Source organism: Agelaius tricolor, unplaced genomic scaffold (assembly GCF_023055355.1).
Source record: "Agelaius tricolor isolate 1412-34295 unplaced genomic scaffold, bAgeTri1.0.p SCAF_23, whole genome shotgun sequence".
NCBI classification, from domain to species: domain Eukaryota; kingdom Metazoa; phylum Chordata; class Aves; order Passeriformes; family Icteridae; genus Agelaius; species Agelaius tricolor.
Window position 1 is genome coordinate 12,540,560 of NW_027269283.1, and position 19,878 is coordinate 12,560,437.

The following is a 19,878-nucleotide window of genomic DNA, read 5'->3' on the forward strand; positions in this document are numbered from 1 at the left end:
TTCCCCCTTGTCCTAACACCTCTGGGGAGCTAAGCTGACATCTAATTGCCTCTTGGACATTCCTAGATGAGAAAGAAGTGGAGTGGCCTTTGGGGCCCTTCTTTAGCATCTAGGAGCAGAATAGCACTTAATTGCTCTGCACATTGACATCCTAATCTGTAACAGAAATGGTGTCAAATGGATTCTGGGAACAGAAGCTGAGATGAAAGATTTCCAGGTAAGTGCTGCCATCGAGTTTGTCCTATATACTCTTAAGAAAGGAAAAAAATCAAGTCTTTGACAGATTTTGACTCATATGTACGATAAACTCCCGAGGCCTGAGATTAATCAATGCCCCCCTGTAGGGGCTTGTCAAAGTAAAAGCCTTGTTCCTCTCCTGCCCAGTGTGTTTGCTGGGCAGTAGCTGGAGGAGAGTGGAATTCTGGAGTCCAGCTCTGGAGCTAAACTTGTCAAATGGAGAGACTTGACAGTGCATTTGCAAATATAATTTCAAAGGGTTTATGCGATTGAGTCTGTTTGAAATGGCCATAAACCAGCTAGAAACACTCCCTTTTCACAGATCAATCTGTTTTCAAGCTTATTCTAGTCCTGGCAGGTGCTTCCTCTCATTTTGACTGACTGATCAATACAATACTGGATTTTGTTTCTCCTGTGGTAATAACAAATAGCATGTTGTAAGTTATTTCTGTAAGGAGAAAATGTGGATATTATTTTTCTTCTGCTGTCGGGTTGTGGTGCCATCTCATGGGGCAGCCCCTGTAAGATGAAGCAGAGCAATGTGTCTTTCTCCATCTGCTGCAGGAGGGCTGGGTCTGACTGTTTGCAGTGGATTTGGAGTAGCTATGCCATCTGCTGATCTGAATTGTGATGATCTTACCACCACCTGCCATCTGGCTCCAAGGATTTGTTGTTGTTTTTGGGGGTGTTTTTTTAAAGGAATGTTTCTCAGCATATTTTTAGAAACCACCTCTCTTGAATCAGCCTTATTTTAAAATAAGTCACCTGCAGCTTGTTAAAACTGATCATTAGTGAGAGCAGGGGAGCAGTAGAGTATAAAGTAGCAATGTATTGGCAGTAGTGCTTTTTTTAGAGTTGGTTTTCTCCATTTTTACAGACTCCTAACTCTGGGCAATAGCAGCTTTTAAGCTGTTGATGGTAGACAGCTTTTTCTTCATGGCTCTTTGAAAAGTCTTTAAGAGAAAACCCATAGAAACCCTGTATTTTATGGTGAATTATGTTTCTGCAAGAAGAAAATTGGGGACTTTGTTGCTCTCAGCTCTTTAGCAACTGTGGGACAGAGCATTCAAATTCACTGATGGGCTCCCAGCAGCTCCATCTGTTCCAGGAAGGTAGGAGTTGGTGTGATTCACTTTGTGGTAGGAGCAGTATTTAGATAAATGCTTAAAGTAAATTGTAGATTTTAAAATAAGGTAATTCTGTCTTTGAGCTCTGGAATTAATTAGATTTGCTCTGTTTGTTTCAACCTTTGCCAGTAAATACCCCTAGCCCAGAGCTGGTGTAATTTGGAGACACAATGAGGGTTTGGTGGAAGGCAGCACCAAAGTGGGATTCCAAGTGGTGGGAGGAAATCCAAGAAATCCTCCATCCCTACCAACATTTATTTATAGTCTAGAGAGACAAATGGATCAAAAGGGGGTCAGGGAAGGTAGAGCAGAGCTGGCTGCTCTTCCCATGAGCTGATGGAGTCTGTGATGCTGCATCAAGTCCAGCCCTGAGCCTGAATTACTGCCTGCGAGGATGTTTCCTGTTCCAGTCTGTGTTTTCATAGGTGTGGTGTTGCAGATCCCAGCTTTTTGAATTTCTGCTTGCTTCTGAAATTAGCCTGCTGAAAGTGCTCTCCACCTGAGGAGTATTTTCATGGAGAAAACCTCTGTGTGTGCAGGTACTGTGGTGGGAGTTGTCCTCTACACGGGAAGGGAGCTGCGCAGTGTGATGAACACCTCCAACCCCAGAAGTAAGGTATGGTGAAGAAACAGGTTTGTAATAAATAACAAGGGTCAGAAACAGATCATTTTTTAAAAGGAGATCCTTCCAAATTCTCTATGTACGCACTCTAGGGACAACCTCATAGGAATAATTCATATTTTCCAGCCTGTGATTTAAGATAGTTACCAGGACAGAAGCTATTTCTCCTGGATTTCTATAGGATTTTTTTCATCCTATTATACATATGTCATGACACTTTTTTAAGGTTGTTCAAACCATTGTTTTATATGTTTATAATGAGACAGTTCCCATTAGAATAGAAAAGCTTCTTTTGCTGTATTTCTTCCATTGTAGCACAGCTAAGACACAGTGCAGGGATGTTTACACAGCTTTTGGCAGCGTGAGCCCTCTCACACCTCTGCATCCTCTGCTGAGCTTCTGAGGGATGGAAATCTCATGTAATAAGCTGGCAAGCGTATTGATTATAAATTTAAATATGTTTGTAGTGTTTTGAAAGAAGAGAAGCTGACTAGTGGGAATGGCTCTTTGGATGGAGTGGCAGCTCACTTCCTTTGTGAATATTGTACTGAGCTGACACCTTCATCTGTGTGCCTGAAATCTGTCTCTCCTGCTGTTCTAGATTGGCCTCTTTGATTTGGAGGTGAACTGTCTCACAAAGATCCTGTTTGGGGCTCTGGTGGTGGTGTCCCTGGTCATGGTGGCCCTTCAGCACTTCGCAGGCCGCTGGTACCTGCAGATCATCAGGTTCCTGCTGCTGTTCTCAAACATCATTCCCATCAGGTGAGGGCACAGCTGGGAGTGCTCCCAGCACAGCACTGCCTGCTCGGGCCCCTGAGCTCTTACCTGCTCCTGGCACAGCTCAGCCAGGCCAGAAGTAGAAATGAAGTTAGAACATAAGAATTGCTTTGTAGTTTCTGCTGAATTTGTTGAATTTATTAACCCATTCACTGGCTCAGACTGGGGATTAGGCATTTAAATTCCCTTCTCTCAGTGTTTGATATACTTGGTTACTGTGATTAGAACAGAGTAAAAAATGGAAAAGGAGGGTGTTTTATACAGAATGTAGGAGAATGCATTTAGAGGGCAATGAAACTTTGATATTAAATTGTACTGTATTAGAAAGTAGATTAGTAAATTTGGGTGCAGGACTGGGATTCATTTCAGTTCCAGTTTTAATCTGCTCTCTGGTATCCATCACTGTCCTTACTCTGTCCACCTTCCCCTCAAATCATATCTGCTCTTCTCATTCAATTTTGTCATCTGTCTTTGAATGACAGGGTAATTACACTGGCCACCAGAGCACTGACTTTGAACAAACTTCTGAAACTCTCCTTTGGCACCTCAGGTTCACTGTGGAACTTGTTGTCCTTTCATTGTACTGTGGCAGTTCACAAGGATTTTTTCCAAAGTTTACCTGGTGATAATTTTTATTTTCCTTTTTCTCTTTCCTCCTGTGCAGTTTACGTGTGAATCTGGACATGGGGAAGATTGTGTACAGCTGGGTGATCCGCAGAGATTCCAAAATCCCTGGCACTGTGGTTCGGTCCAGCACCATCCCTGAGCAGCTGGGGAGGATTTCCTATTTGCTTACAGACAAAACAGGTACTGGTGCAGAAAATACAGCTTTGAGTCATGGCATGCTGTTTGGATTCTGTTATGTTTTTGGCCAGGAAAAGATAATAATGTGAGATTTCTTTGGACTGGAAGAAATATGCATTTCCTGTCACTTTGACAATATGATTTAATCAGATTTTGAAAAAAAAAGTTCTGCTTTTTTTTGTTCTGAATGTGCTGTAAGTAAGCTAGGACAGGAATATTATACTACTTGAAGGAATACTTAAAGCACACTATTACAACAACAGCTGAGGGTAAAAATAAAATTAAAATCAACTTTTTAGAGCTGGTTTTCAAAGCCAGGTTAAGATAACATATATATAGGCAGAAGCTGTCTGCTGCTGCCTTACACTTTTGAAGCTGAGCTTGAATTGAAGGCCTGAGCTGTAATGAAAAGCTTGGTCTGACATAAAATCCTGGTCCCACTGAAGTAGTTTCTGATGTTTTTGGTTCCAGTGAGACCAGAACTGTGCCTGCAGCTCCTGCTGGCATTCACTGTGGGCTAAATCTCATTGTTACTTATACACTCCCAGTTCCCAGGAGAATGAGCCCTCAGGTCTGTTGATTTTGGGTTTTTTGCCAGCCCTGGCTGTGCTGGGAGTGCTGCAGTGATGGCTTCAGCTGCTGGCCCACATTCAGGTTTCTGTGCTGGAGGCACAGCGGGGACAGGAGGTGTTGTTCCCACCCCATGGTGCTGTTTTCCCAGGGACTCTCACCCAGAACGAGATGGTTTTCAAGAGGCTCCACCTGGGAACGGTGGCGTACGGCCTGGACTCCATGGACGAGGTGCAGAGCCACATATTCAGCATTTACACACAGGTACAACCAGCTGCATCCCCTGGCTTCCTCTGCCCAAAATTCCACATTGCTGTGCCAGTGGGGAATTCATGTGGTAGGGATCTGCTTATGAGCTGCTTCTGGGAAAGCCTGAAGGTCACTGGATGCTTAATTCATAAATAATGTCGTGATTGCTCGTTATGTTCTGTGGGTTGTTTCACATCACAAGCAAGTGTGTCTTGCTGCTGAGGTCTGAGTCTAAAATAACTTTTATTTAGACATCCAGCTATCTCTTTTCTTTCTCCTTCCTAGCATTTAGTTCTTCTCTTGTGTTGAGACCCTTAAATGACAGAACTGTATTTAAAAAAAAACAAAAAACAAAAAGCCCCAGACTTCAGCTTTATTTGCCTTCATTTTGTACAGAATCTCTAGAGAAAACTTGACTACTGATTAATTATTTGCCAAAGTGCCCAGTCAGGAACCTTTGGGTGCCTGACTAGTCCAGTGTGTGAGCAGTGACTGAGTGCACTTCAGCTGAGGGTTTGCTGTTGGATTTTGGCAGCAGTGCTGATGAGCAGTGATACTAATTTTGAAGATCTTATGGGTCCTAATCACTAGTGTGGAAAATAACATGTGGAATTACCCTGGTAATGGATATATGTCTCATAAAACTTTCATAATTACCGAGATTCCTTATAATGAGAAGCATTTGCTGGCAATGATTCATTTTGAACTGTAGTTCTTATTCTTTGCTCTTATTTTTACCATGTTGTGGCCCTTTGACCTGGAAGTGAAACTCTTGTCCTCTTGACACTAAAGGTTAACAGAGCAGGAAACTGGATCACTGTGTGTCCCTTCTTCAACTGGGATAATTTAGTAATTGTGCAATTATCTGAAGACTCCCATTCTTATACTAAAAATAGTATTAAAAAATAAATGAATGTAATTAAGATTTTCTAGCTCCATACCAGTCATCTGTTTTGTGTTTTCACCAATTATATTCTCTTGCACATGAAACCCAAGTGACTCTAAATTTCCCAAACCAATGGTCTTTTGTGGAGTAAAAAAGTGGTTTTGCTGAGTCTTTTGAGGCTGGTGTGTCCCCCTTTGGTGGATTTGCACCATTTTTCTTGGTGTACTGTCCCAAAACTTCAATCTATTGGGGCCCTTCAGGAGCAATGCTCCAGGAGCTGAGCTGCACTGGGGTGTTCCCAGGGGACAATGAGTGGCCTGAGTGAGGGGTGGTATGGCAATGCTGCGAGGGCCCTGACAAAGGAGGAATGATGAGGAGGACTCCATCAATCAGAGGGCTAATTAATTACTTTATTATACTATATTATTCTATACATCTAAAACTGAATCTGCCAAGCACTCAACCCTGCACACACTGCCCAGAATCTCGTGACTGTCACCCAACAGTCCCAACACACACACACTTGGCCTTGATACGCCAAGGAAACAAAACACCATCACTCTGGGTAAACAATCTCCACGTTGCATTCTACTTTGGCACAAACACGGGCACAGCACATGATAAGAATTGTGTTTCCTTTCTCTGAGGTTCAGAGAATGCAAAATCCAGAAATATTCTTGGGAAGAATCGTGCCTTGCTTTTCTCTGTGAAGAGAAATGTGGGGCTGCAGGGTGGAGAGTGTGCCTGGTCTGTCGGGACAGGGGCCTGCATGGTCTGTACAAACTGATTCCAAATGTCACTTTTCCCCCCATAAGAGCATGCCTGGTCTGTGGGGACACAGACCTGTGCAGTCCATACAAATGGAACCCAAATGTCATTTTTCCCCTCAGTAAGAGCGTGCCTGGTCTGTGGGGACATGGGCCTGCACAAACTGATCCCAAATGTCATTTTTCCCCTCAGTAAGAGCGTGCCTGGTCTGTGGGGACATGGGCCTGCACAAACTGATCCCAAATGTCATTTTTCCCCTCAGTAAGAGCATGCCTGGTCTGTGGGGACATGGGCCTGCACAAACTGATCCTGAATATCATTTTTCCCCTTGGTAATAGCATGCCTGGTCTGTGGGGACACGGGTCTGCGCGGTCTGTACAAACTGCACCCAAATGTCATTTTCCCCCCAGTAAGAGCGTGTTGTGTGTCCCCCAGCAGGCGCAGGACCCCCCGGCCGTGAAGGGGCTGTCCCTGGCCACCAAGGTGCGGCGCAGCATGAGCAGCCGCGTGCACGAGGCCGTCAAGGCCATCGCGCTGTGCCACAACGTCACCCCCGTCTACGAGAGCAACGGCGTCACCGACCAGGCCGAGGCCGAGCGCCACTACGAGGACTCCTGCAGGGTGTACCAGGCCTCCAGCCCCGACGAGGTCAGTCCGAGCAGCCTGGGACCCTGCTGGCTGCAAAAACCCCGTGGTTCTCTGGGGGAGGGCTCGGGGTTAGTGAAGGGGATAATATTGTAATGTGTTTGTAGCTCTGATAAGCTGGGAATAGGCTGTGAGTGCCCTCTCAGCTGTTCTGCCTCTCTGCCTGAAGCTCCAGACTGCTGTCTGGCTGTTCTGTCAGCCTCTGCATCACAAAATTTTGTCCCTGTTTCTGCACCTTTTGTCCTGGGCGTATTTTTCATTTCAAGTCTGAGAATCCCTTTGACTAGGTTAGGTAAATTATGAGCAATCTTATCTTGTCTGGGGGAGGATGGCTTGTGGAAGAGGGTTGGAATGCTCCCTCAGCTCAGCTCTGCGAGGTGTGTGATGTTCCAGACCAGGGAAAAGCTGGGAATCACTGTAACCATGGCACATCCCACGTGCAGGTGGGCAGAGCCAGTGCCCAGGTTAATTCTGGGGAGGGAGTGAAGTGCACAAGTTTATTGGAGAGCAAAGCTGGGCCCTGCCATTCTCTGCCAGCGCCCAGTGCAGCCAGGGCTGTGCAGGTGGCATGGTGGGGAGAAGCTTTGGAGCTCTCCAGACACCCACTGGAGACTTTTATTGAGCATTTGGGAGATCAGGTTCAATGCAGCACTTACAGTTTAAGTGCTGTTTGCCACCCCCTGCAAAATCTGGGAAATGTAATTATAGTGTTGTTTCCTTCTGTGACAAAGACAGGAGGAATAAAATGTGGTTTCATATATTGGTTAGGCTTCTTGGATACACCTTTTAGTGCAACAAAAGTAACACATTTTGCTTTCTGTCAATATGTACAATTACATTTGCTCTGTGCTGGAGAGACACTGAAGTTTGAGATTTCTCCTGAGAATCCCACTGACTGTGAGATCAAATCACCCTTTTGACTACATTCAAAGGGTTCTTCCATGTATTGCCTCAGACAAACCAGCTTTGCCTCTGATAATAACCTTCCCACCTTTGCCATCACAAGAGAAGCTGGCTTGCCTCATTGCTGGAGAAATGGAATTCAATGCACTCATTGGAAGCCCAGCTGAGTGAGGATTTTGGGGCTGTTGTGCTGCTGAAAGACTGGCACAGAGCTGGTTTGCACATTTACATACATTCAAAATATTCCCTATAGTGTTTTTCTCCCAAAGTAGGCAATTCATTTGTTTCATATATATTTATATATATTAATTTTCTTCCGTGCATCATCCAAAGGCTGCATTTCTGCAGTGCCCCCTGCATGGCTGGGCTGCAGTGAGGTGCCAGCAGTGCCTCCTCCCTGGGCAGGGTGTGGGTGTCCTGTCCCACGTGGCTGGGGCAGGGTTGCTCTCCCCTGAAAAGGCAGTGTACAGAAAGTAAGTGCCTATGCACTGAAACGAGTTCTGAATGATTTCCAGATGGTCATTTTTGTGATCTGCATCAAAGTTTGTTTTTTTTTTTTCTCCTAAAGCATTTACAGGCTATTTTTGCACAGATTTCTGTTTATTTACATATATACTGTGGTATATTGTGAAGTCAGTGATTTTTCTTTTACTTTTACTCTTTATACTGTTCTGTCTTTAAAATATTTACACAGCAATTTGTCTGAAATACCCAGGGGATATTGTTTATTTGTTTTACTATAGCGTGATAACTAATCCTTCCAAGATTATTGTTTAAATTCTTTTTTCCTTTCCTAAGTAGAGAATTACAGCAGGTTCAGAAATCAGATATGCTTTGCTGCACTGAGGAAATCTTGTCTGTAGGTCTTGGATATACAAATATTATTTAGCCGTGCTCTGTATGTCATCCTAGATGGTACAAAATGCAGGAGCTACACAAGTGGAGCCCTTGAGAAGGGAGTAATGCTGTTAAATAACATTCCCTGTAGGGGAATGGCTTTGGACTCCTGTTAAAGCAGCCTTTGAAATCCTATATCAATAAAATATTGCCATGGCAGGGAAGGTCAGTTTATGAAATGAGTACAAAAACTTGTATTCTCTTTACTTTAACAGCAAGGGTAATTTCTACCAGTTGGCATAGGATTCATTTCCTGTAACAGAAAGCAGGATTTCCTAAATTTGTTTCCTGTGCACGCTGCCATTTAGAAGTCTTGAAGTATCTTTATTCAGGTATCAGTTACAGCCTTGGGGCTCTGCGAGCCAGTTGTCAGTTGTAGCCATACAGTAACTAACAGGGGAAATGAAATAGATATAATCTGATCAGAGATAAGAGGGCTGGGATTCCTGGGCAAACAGTCTTTAACCCTGACAAGGGCGGCAGCTGCCAGGACATGAAAGGGTGTGGGATCAATTGGTCTCTGCCTGCTGTCTGCCTGCCTAGGCAGCCCAGAGGGGACCCTGCAGAGCAGCTCATGGCACAGAAGGATCAATTTGTCTCTTTAGAATGAAATTTATTAGTCGATACTCACTTCAGTGGTGGCTTGGGTAATTTAATTGTCGGGGAGAGCAAAGTTGGAGGGTACTGTGCTGGGCTGCTGGGGCTGCTGTGCTTTGAAATGCTCACATCTGTATCAGGCCTGGCCTGGCTGGAACTGCAAATGCTGGCAGGGACTTCATTGATTTCCCCCATCAGTGAGCATGGGCTCCCTTTAAGGTGTTTGAGGGCTTTCAAACCTGCTTGTAATTCTCCTTCCTCTAAGTTGTAAATACACTTTTGCATCTTGAATATTTCTCATCTTTGTGCTGTGGCTGAGAGAACCTTGTGTTTTACAGGGGTGCAAAGCAAACCTGTTCTGTCTGACCTGGAGCTGGGATGTGCTCCCCATCCCAGCCCAGTGCCCAGACATGCCAGAAGAGCTGGCAGTGCTTCTGGTGCCATGGATGCTGGTGTCCCCTGTGCCACCTCCAACCTGCTGCTTATCCGTTTGTCCCTCTGCACAAAGCTTTGCTTCCAGAGCTCTATGGGATGGCAGGGAAGGAGGGAGGAGGTGTTTGTGCAGAGGAGACCTTTAACAGGCCAGGCTGGAGCAGAGGTTTGTACCTCCAGGCATTTGGAGCTCACCAGCACAGGCTGAACAGCCAGGGCTGTTCACACGCTGAACGCCACGCAGCATCATGCTGGGAATAATTCCCAATAATTATTTATTAACCAGAGTATTAGAAAGTCAAGCTCCATCTCTGCTCTAGGAGGATTATCTAACTGCACACTTTAATGCACTGAGGAGGGCTTGAAGAAACTTCTGAGAAAGATAAGCTTGAAAGAGCCTTTGATTTGTCGTAATCTTTGGGAGTAAGCCTGCACAAACTTGTTAATATTAAGCTAAATATTGATTCAAATTGACTTAAAGGTCTTTCAAGGCGAAGCAACTCAATTATTTTTTTTTTAATCTGACAATTTAAGACTACTTTATGAAAGGAAAAGTTTGGTTTAGGGTTCTCTTTTAAGCTTTTGGATGAAAAGGAGCCAAGTTCACAAAAGCTTCTTCAGTTAGTCCCAAATGTATCAATTCATTAATAAAATCTCAACTCAGTGCAAGTATTTACACGTTCTGATTTTATTTATATCTCTTGTATGGGATTTTCCAAAATCAATTTCATTTTTAAGTGAGGTATTTGTGGTCGCTTGAGGCAGTAGAGGCAGAACCTGAAAGGCAGAAGGGATAATTAACCTTCAAGTCGACAGCAACCATGTGCCCAGCACTCTTGTGCCTTTGAAAATGTCACTGTAAAACACTTCCAGTATTTCATGTCTGTTTATCCCTTGATCCTTTCTGGGGGCCAGTGATAGATGGGCTCGTGTCAGCTGCTGCTCCATCTGTTACTGCCCAGACAGCTTCTGCAGCTAAATCTCAGCAAGCTCAGGCTGAGATGGATGTGTCAGCTGAGCTGGGCACTCTGGGGGAAGCAAAATAAAGGCTTTGGTTTTCTGGCATGGCTCTGGTTGCAATTGAGTGAAAGTTTGCAGAGAATTCAGTTTTGTAGGTCCTAAAATAGTAGAGGCTGCAATCAAAATGATGCCCACCTCAGTTCAGTTAAACCTTGAACAATCTGGGGATTTTTGGGGGGTGTTTTTTTGGTTTTTTAATGTTTAGGAAGAAGGGTTCTCTGCTAATAAGTGTCTGAGCCAGCCTTCAGCTGTCTTGCTGATCACTGCAAAATTGTTGAAATTTGTTGATGAGCTGTTACTGCTGAAAACACAGAGAATACCACAGAGCTCATTTTGTTTGGGTGTTTTAATATGAATTTTTAATGTGCTGCATTAGTGTCTCTGGCTTTGAAATTGCAAATCCAGGGTGAATGTGTTGTTTTGAATTCTTAATTTCGTAGACAGCAAGCTGGGAAATAGCTCTTTCCAAAAGTAAATGTTTGTAAAGGGGTTTCCCTGATGTGCCCATGAGGTTTGGGCACCCTAGGGCTGGGTGGAGAATTCCAGTGCCTGCCCCTTGCTGAGGGTTGTACTTTGGAATGAAATCATGGAATCATTTAGATTGGAAAAGCCCTCCCAGCCCATTGTGTCGAAACTCTGCCCAGTGCCCACCTTGTCCCCAGCCCAGAGCCCTGAGTGCCACCTCCAGCCCTTCCTGGGACACCTGCAGGGATGGGCACTCCAAACCTCCCTGGGCAGCCTTTCCATGGGGAAATTCCTGGTGTCCAGTGGAACATGGCAGGCAAAGGCAGGGAGGTGGCCACGGACACGTGGGCAGTGCCACAGCAGCATCAGACACGGGCTGGGCTGCCTAAAGCCTGGCAGGAAGGGTCTAGAAAAAGCCACTGGGAAAGCCATGGAGGAACACCTGTGTTTGTCAGTGGATGTGTTTGATAGCACTGCTAATGGCTGGTGAATTAATGACTGTGAGTTAATGCCTGGTGAATTAATGACTGGTGAATTAATGACTGACTGGTGAATTCTCTGCAGCCACCTGCTAGCCCTCCCGTCGGGAGCTGTGGCAGGAGCCCTCACCGTGCCCTTCTCCTCTCAGGTGGCCCTGGTGCAGTGGACAGAGAGCGTGGGCCTGACCCTGGTGGGCAGAGACCAGTCCTCAGTGCAGCTGAGGAGCCCAGGGGGGCACATCCTCAACTTCACCATCCTGCAGATCTTCCCCTTCACCTACGAGAGCAAGCGCATGGGCATCATCGTGCGGGTAAGGGCTGCCAGGGCCGGGTACCTGGGGACAGCCACACCTGGGCCAGCCTGGGGCTTCACCTGGGCTGGCCTCCTGCTCAGGACTGTCACCAGAGCACAGTGGGACAGCCAGCCAGGGCTGGGCCATCAGCAAGGCAATCCACTCCCTGCCTGGGCAGCACGAGGGGAAGCGCTTGGAAGGCTCTGGATAGGAACACGTGGCCAAGAGCAGGGATGGCAGGGCGAGGGAGCTGAGAGGCTGAGCTGGCACAAACCAATCACTGTGCTAAATCTGGGAGTTCAGAGAGCCACAGGGTGCATTGAACAGACACTGAGTGCTCCCACAAACACCTTGTGCTGCAGGGGAGACCTGCAACAAGTGCAGCGTGCATGCAGTGCAGCAAGGATAAATTGTTCAAATCAATTGCTTCTATAATGGAAATTATATGGAGACTCTGGGCAATCTTTTTATGACCTAGAATAGGAGTACTGTCAATAGAAGAGGGAGGACTAAAGAACCTCCCTCCCTGCTGCTTTTATTGCAAGTGCAAACTTTTGGTGAAATGCTATTTTATCAAAGGTAGAAGAGGTGGACAAACAATCAAAGCCAGGGTGAGCTTCATTAAATCGTGGTTTTATGCTCAACAGAAGTGAATGCCCTGAAATTTTCTTATCATGAATGTAAGAGTGCTCCTTTTTCTTTTCCCTTCTTTGATTTGAAGTTTATTCCTTTTAAATTACTTATTTTTTATCTTCTCCCCCACTAGGAATAAAAAGGTTTCTAGTTTGTATTTCTCTGTTTAGATTTTGCCATTTGTATTTTAGGCAGAACCAGCAAAACTCCCACTTGTGGTCAGTGGGAGCAACATCAGGCCTGGATCCTGACTGTAAATACCTTTAAAGGAGCATTGGTCCCTCTCTGTGAATTGTCTTTATTTGTAGCCATTCAGCTGCTCTAAGCCACTAAAATCAGCTCTGTGTGTGCTCTGTGCAGAATTAGGGTTAAGTAGCAGACCTTGACTGCCTGGGTATCACTTTGCCACGTTTCTGTATATTCCAAAATCGTATCTTCAAGCAGGGTTTTAATTTCCATTTAAAAAAAGACATTTATAAATAGATAGTTACTAAGTAAAATTTGCTTTAATTAGACATTTATTTTTGATTGTGTAGGCACTCCATTTGGTTTGATCCACAGCTTGAAGGGTGTTCACCTTTTCAGTGTTTCTCCTAAACTGTGCTGCTTATTTAAAAAACAGAAATAGTGGGAGGGAGAGCAGCATGAAGCATCCAGAAGAAAATACCCCCAGGGAGGGAGATGAAGCTGCACCCAGCACTGCAGTGAGCAGAACCCAAAGGGAAACATTCCTGCTCACCTGCACAGGGATTGCCTGTCCTTATAAACTGCAGTTTTCAGGCTCTTGAGAGCCCTGGGAGAATTTTGCCAGGCTTCCTGCCCAGCCTGGGGACAGAGTGTGAGCAGCTCCTGTGTCCAGCCCAGCAGTGCTGGCCCTGCAGGCAGCATCTCCCTGCACATCCTGTCTGCTCTGCCCCTAAGAAATGATCTCCTTCAACACAGCTTCTAGTAAATAAAGCAATAGTTAATAGTGAAAACAAGTGGCAGATGCTGCCTGCTTTGGGATATTTTTACAATATCTGAGTGTTTCCTTGCACTCAACTGTCATTTCTGTACCTGATTATTTCAGTTCTAAGAAATCCTGTTCTACCCAAACAGCCTCCTCACCATAGTGTGCACTGACTTATCTTCCTCTTTGAAGAAGGCCTGTTTGTTTGACCACAATATTTTCCATTCTTTGTTTGCTTTATTTTTTTCCCCTTAGCCGTGTGGAGTGATCTTTGTTGTAGAGCAGAGATAGTGCTATTGTCATATCTGGAATTGAAAAGGAGCCTTTGAACCGTGGCCAGAGGCAGCCCATGGTGGAAAAAGATGCTTCCCCAAAACAATGTAACTGGCAAATCTGTGTGCAGATTTATAGAGTGATCTTGCCATGATCTGAGAACGCACTAACCTCCTCCTGAACTCGGGCAGAGGAAATGACTAATGCAAGGAGATAGCTGATACAGTATTTATATTGGACAAAAAATCTAAACTATCTTAAGCCAGCTCTGCAGCACGGGAAGTACAGTCTTTATTCAGCTTCCTACAGAGATGTTGTTAGACACTCTTTAATCAAATAATTTCATAGATAAACCTTTACCTTTGGCTACTGCCAGAAGTGGTGTGTTTTATTTAAACAGGTTCTGGTTGTTTTGGAAGAGTGACACCCATTTTCCTCTGGGGATGTGGGATGTGTATCACTCAGTGAGGGTTGGATGTTCCAGGACATTGAAAACCACACTTGGGCTCAATTATAAGCATCTTCCTTGTGAAAATCTCTGTGAGCTTGGCAAAGATATTCAGCAAAGGAGCTTCATTATCCTTGGCTACTTCTTCATTTCCTCAGCAAAGACACTTTATTTCTTTGCAGTTTTAGTGTCCACATCAGGTGCTACATTTTGCCTTTTTTTTTTTTTTTTTTGCTATGGATTTAAACTCTGTTTTGCCAGTGCCACAGAACCTGGGGCTTTTAACCTATTCATGTGTGAGAGCCTCCACCACTAATTTCTGTAACAGTGGAACAGACTGACCCAAATATTAGGTGAGAGACTGAAGTGTCCACTTTGCTTTTCTTTCATTTTTCTTATTTCCAAAGTTCTTTGGTCCCTTCATTCACAGCTGTTTATTTCAGATCTTCCTGGGCTTTTTGGTTTTGCATTTTAAGTTTGTTTTCCTCCTATCCCTGGTGGCTGTCAAGGTTTACAGAGCAGTTTGTTCCTTACTCATAGTTTTGTCTCCTTTGAGGAAATTGCCAGGGTTTCCATTAGCTTGTAATACTCAGAGCTGTGGCCCCCTCACCTATCTGCCTGCTTAGAAGGGACCTTTTAATTTGTGGTAATGTAAATACGCTTTGCTTGCAGCCTATAAACCCCTTGTATCAGATAAGGCAGGCAGCAGTCTAAGCTTTCTGTGGCAAGCATGAGCTTTAATTATGCATATTCCATATGGTGTAACAGAGCAGGTAAATCAGAGGGATTTTTACCCTGCTAGGCTTTGTGCATCTGTTCTGTTGTTCAGGTAAGCAGAGAGTCAGGTTTCAAGGTGAGAGCTTGAGGTTATTCTGGAGGCACAGGCACTCAGGGCTGGGAGGGCCTGTCTGTGTGGAGATGCTGATTAAAAAGCTGATCCCCCTTGTCTAAAGCATGAATTCCTGCTGGGAGGAGGTGGGTAGGCATCTCCTTGTGGCCCCAGAGCAGGAGCTGAGCTGGTGGCCCTTCACTGCCCCAGAGCAGACAGCTCTGTGCCTGCTGTGCTGAGAATTCATGGCTCCCTTTGCCCCTGAGCTGTGTGAGTGCTGTGTTGTGTCTGCAGGATGAATCCACAGGAGAGATCACGTTCTACATGAAGGGGGCAGACGTGGTGATGGCTGGCATCGTGCAGTACAACGACTGGCTGGAGGAGGAGGTACGGGGCTGCTCTGCTCTGCTCCAGCCCATTGCAGCAGGCCTCAAATATCCATGAAATGTCTGCAAGCCAGAAGGTTCTGATCCTGGCAGTTCCTTGGATTAGTCCTCAGCCAGATACACCCACAGGAACAAGGGTGTCAGTGGCGAGTTCAGCGTATCGAACGTGAAATAGGTGCTGGGAATAAAATGGGTTTGGCTCAAAATTGACTGACACTCACCAGATTTGTCCTGGGCTTGATTCTGTGTTTGGATCTGTCTTTGCCTGAAGGGTCCGGTTTCAAAACTACCTTTGGCAGCTTTGTGCTGGGGTGTGTTTGTCAGGTTAGCAGTAAAGGTGGCACAGAGTTCATGGAATCCCAGAATGGGTTGGGTTGGGAGGGACCTTGAATCTCATCCCATTGCACCCCCTGCCATGGGCAGGGACACCCTTCCCAGGATGCTCCAAGCCCTGTCCAGCCTGGCCTGGGACACTTCCAGGGATCCAGGGGCATCCTCAAAAGTAGCTTCACTTACTGATTCTCTGGTGTTCAGAGAAATAATAATATCTTGGGTGTATTTTAAAGAGTTGGTTGCCAAAGATGTGAAGTCTACAAATCACAGGCTTGTGCCCTTTTACTTAGACACAGAGAAAATCTAATCAGTGGGGTTGTTTTTGCCCCCCTGGTGTATTAGTGAGGACATTTTTCTTCCTGATCACTGGGCTAGGTCACAAACCACTGGAGATCCCCCTTTCCTCTCGTGTTTATCATGCACTTTATCAGATATTGCAGACTTGCTGGGGTTGCTCAAATGGGATGGTTATTTTCTTAACCTGCTATCTTACACTGGCATCTCCACGCTGCTGTGCATAAATCATTTCAGTGCAGTTTATGGTTTACAATCTGATCCTTCTTTGCAGTGTGGTAACATGGCTCGGGAAGGCCTCAGGGTTCTTGTCGTGGCCAAGAAGTCTCTGACAGAAGAGCAGTACCAAGACTTTGAAGTAAGTTTTTATTTGGTTTTTTTTCCTTTGTTTTCAAACAGTCACTGAAGTGATTCTCACAAAACTCCTGTGATAATGCTGCCTCTCACCTCCCAACTCTCTGCTAGAATTGTTCTGAAATGTCTTGATATTCTTTTTTCAAGTGATAGGTATGAAGTGTTTATCCCAAGGAAGACCCTCCCAAGCAGTTCCTGAATCCTGAATAACCAGAATATAAACCAGGCAACAATATAAACCTGCCTGGCAACAGGGGCTCCACATGTGGGGTTTGGTCTCTGCTCAGGGCACTGCCTGGCTTATCCAGGCAGACAGAATGGGAAGGGGAACTGTTCAGTTAATGCAGGGATGTGGTGCAGCTGCTTAGGGTTCTGTGGTGCCATTGTTTCTGGAAGTGTTGCCTGTGGTGGCAGGGAGCTGCTTGCAGGCTCTGCAGGTGCCCCTCCAGCAGCTGCTGTGCCTGTGTGTGCCCTGTGCTGCCCACCTGGAATGCCCAGGGACAAAACTGCAACAGCTCCCTGAAGCATGTTACACCTTGAATCATGGAATCAGAATTGCCTGGGTTGGAGGGCACCTTAAAGAGGATGTGGTTCCAAGCTGTGCACGGGGACACCTTTCCCTAGAGCAGGTGCCAGGCCACAGAGGGAGGCTGACTGCTTCCCTCTGGAGCTGGCCAGCCCTGTGTCCCCAGTCCCAGGCTGGCTGTGCTCTGTGTGTCCCCAGTCCCAGGCTGGCTGTGCTCTGTGTGTCCCCAGTCCCAGGCTGGCTGTGCTCTGTGTGTCCCCAGTCCCAGGCTGGCTGTGCTCTGTGTGTCCCCAGTCCCAGGCTGGCTGTGCTCTGTGTGTCCCCAGTCCCAGGCTGGCTGTGCTCTGTGTGTCCCCAGTCCCAGGCTGGCTGTGCTCTGTGTGTCCCCAGTCCCAGGCTGGCTGTGCTCTGTCCCCAGTCCCAGGCTGGCTGTGCTCTGTCCCCAGTCCCAGGCTGGCTGTGCTCTGTCCCCAGTCCCAAGCTGGCTGTGCTCTGTGTGTCCCCAGTCCCGAGCAGGCTGTGCTCTGTCCCCAGTCCCAGGCTGGCTGTGCTCTGTCCCCAGTCCCGAGAAGGCTGTGCTCTGTCCCCAGTCCCAAGCTGGCTGTGCTCTGTGTGTCCCCAGTCCCGAGCAGGCTGTGCTCTGTCCCCAGTCCCGAGCAGGCTGTGCTCTGTCCCCAGTCCCGAGCAGGCTGTGCTCTGTCCCCAGTCCCAGGCAGGCTGTGCTCTGTCCCCAGTCCCAGGCTGGCTGTGCTCTGTGTGTCCCCAGTCCCGAGAAGGCTGTGCTCTGTCCCCAGTCCCAAGCTGGCTGTGCTCTGTGTGTCCCCAGTCCCAAGCTGGCTGTGCTCTGTGTGTCCCCAGTCCCAGGCTGGCTGTGTTCTGTGTGTCCCCAGTCCCAGGCTGGCTGTGCTCTGTCCCCAGTCCCAGGCTGGCTGTGCTCTGTCCCCAGTCCCAGGCTGGCTGTGCTCTGTGTGTCCCCAGTCCCAGGCTGGCTGTGCTCTGTCCCCAGTCCCAAGCTGGCTGTGCTCTGTGTGTCCCCAGTCCCAGGCTGGCTGTGCTCTGTGTGTCCCCAGTCCCAGGCTGGCTGTGCTCTGTGTGTCCCCAGTCCCAGGCTGGCTGTGCTCTGTGTGTCCCCAGTCCCAGGCTGGCTGTGCTCTGTCCCCAGTCCCAGGCTGGCTGTGCTCTGTCCCCAGTCCCAAGCTGGCTGTGCTCTGTCCCCAGGCACGCTACGTCCAGGCCAAGCTGAGTGTCCACGACCGCTCCCTGAAGGTGGCCACGGTGATCGAGAGCCTGGAGATGGAGATGGAGCTGCTGTGTCTCACTGGGGTGGAGGACCAGCTGCAGACAGACGTCAGGCCCACGCTGGAGACGCTGAGGAACGCTGGCATTAAGGTCTGCCTGCCCAGGGCTGCTCCAGCAGGAGCACTGAGACCCTCTGGAGCGTGTGGCCCTGTCCCACAGGCAGTACATTAAATGTTGGGGGGCCCTGTGAGGGTTTTAAACATCACTGTGGGAACAGAATGTGCTGCAGGTGGTAAATCTTAACACATGAGTGTGGCACCTCTTGTGCTTTTCATCTCTTCTGGCACAGAAAGGAATCAGGTGGGCACGAGAGGGGTCCAACAGGAGATTTGGGGCAGTTCTTCTTTCAGGGAGTTGCATGAAACAAGGCAGGTTTGGGCTGTGTTTGCTTTGTGGTACATGAACCCCCATGCTGGGCTGAGAGCTGTGGATATCCACGTTTCAGTAGCCACTAGAGGGGAGTCTGAGCCAAGAGAATCAGGGACTGGATTTTTTTTTTCCAGCTTTCTGGGCATCTGTGACTCCACACCTACAGCCTGAGCTGTGCTCAGCTGTGAAGGAGCTGCTGTGGTGCCTCTGTAGGTTCTCTCTCTGAAAAATTTGTCAGGCTTGCAAAAGGGGAAAAAAATGGATTAAACATTCAGATTTGGGTAAGAAAAGTAGGTGAAAGGTCCTGGTTGTGGTTTCTCTGCTTTAAGTTGCAAAGTGAGCAAAAATCCAAATCCGTGCTGTGAAGGAAAAGTAGGGCTGTGTGCTGGGGGCTGAGGTAGGACAGGGAATTCAATACTTGGGATGAGCTTCCAAAAGAGCTTTTTGTTTGGGGCCACCCCTGTAAACAACAGAGACTTCAGCAGAGAGGTGAGCCCAGGGGAATCAGAGCTCCTCAGTGATGCTGGAGTCCTGGCCCAGCACTCCAAAGGGTTTTCCTGCTTCCCTTTCTCCTCACCTTGGCTGCAGCTGGAGGTGTGGGACGTGCTGAGCACCCCTTGCACTGCAGTGTTCATCAGGGCATTGCATGTGAGGAGTAAATCCAGAGTGGAGGGGGTCTTGCAGTTCATGACTGTCTTGTTAGGATCAAATCTCTTTCCAACCTCAGATTATTGAACAAATGAATGAGTCTTTGTGTGGGTTTTTTTGTTGATGTTTTGGGATTTTCTTAAGGTTTTTGTATTTTTCATTAAATATTTTTGGGCAGTGTCTTGAAAGAATAAAAACACCAGTGGAAAAAACCAAACTCACTGTGATATATTTACACTGGAGAAGGAATTCTCAGCCATTGCTGCTGACATTGCTTTCTAACTCCCTCCCCTCACCAGCACAAAATAAAAGAAGCAGTGTAGATTAAAAAAAAAAAATCTAAAAAAAAACCCTCAAGCAAGTTAGTGTGTTCCAGACGTACACATCAGCACTGAGCTAACCCCAGTTGCATCATCCACATTTCAGGCTGGGCCAGGAGGGATCTTTCTGCAGCAGGGCCCAGTTGAGAAATGGCTGGGGAGGGACACATTAACACACAAATACACATTTTTTTACTTGCATTTTGTGGGTTTATCAGCAGAATCTTGAATTATTGCAGGTGGGAAAAATGTTACCCAGAGTTTGTGACTTCCTTTGTGTCTCAGCCTCTGTAAGAGCTTTGCTGTCTTTGCGTGTGAGAATTTTCTTGCATGTTTTAAAATAGGGGGTTTTTAGAAGAATAATTTGTACATGTATTTTAACAGTCCTTTTATAAGCCTGAAGGGGCAGGTGGTACTTGCAGAGGTCCTGCAGACGTGGTTGTTAA

General features: G+C 46.7%; 1 protein-coding gene across 2 annotated transcripts in view; it reads left to right on the plus strand.

Moving 5' to 3' along the window:
* ATP9A (ATPase phospholipid transporting 9A (putative)) overlaps window positions 1–19,878 on the plus strand; it is a 48,021-nt gene that overhangs the window by 15,555 nt on the left and 12,588 nt on the right. The window contains exons 10-18 of one of the 2 annotated variants that reach the window (XM_071447097.1): window positions 1,904–1,980; window positions 2,588–2,748; window positions 3,428–3,570; window positions 4,289–4,401; window positions 6,476–6,688; window positions 11,628–11,789; window positions 15,198–15,290; window positions 16,191–16,274; window positions 18,015–18,185. In XM_071447097.1, the coding sequence (XP_071303198.1) occupies window positions 1,904–1,980; window positions 2,588–2,748; window positions 3,428–3,570; window positions 4,289–4,401; window positions 6,476–6,688; window positions 11,628–11,789; window positions 15,198–15,290; window positions 16,191–16,274; window positions 18,015–18,185 (1,217 nt within the window). The remainder of the gene's footprint in view (window positions 1–1,903; window positions 1,981–2,587; window positions 2,749–3,427; window positions 3,571–4,288; window positions 4,402–6,475; window positions 6,689–11,627; window positions 11,790–15,197; window positions 15,291–16,190; window positions 16,275–18,014; window positions 18,186–19,878) is intronic. The other variant, XM_071447098.1, reaches the window with a different exon arrangement.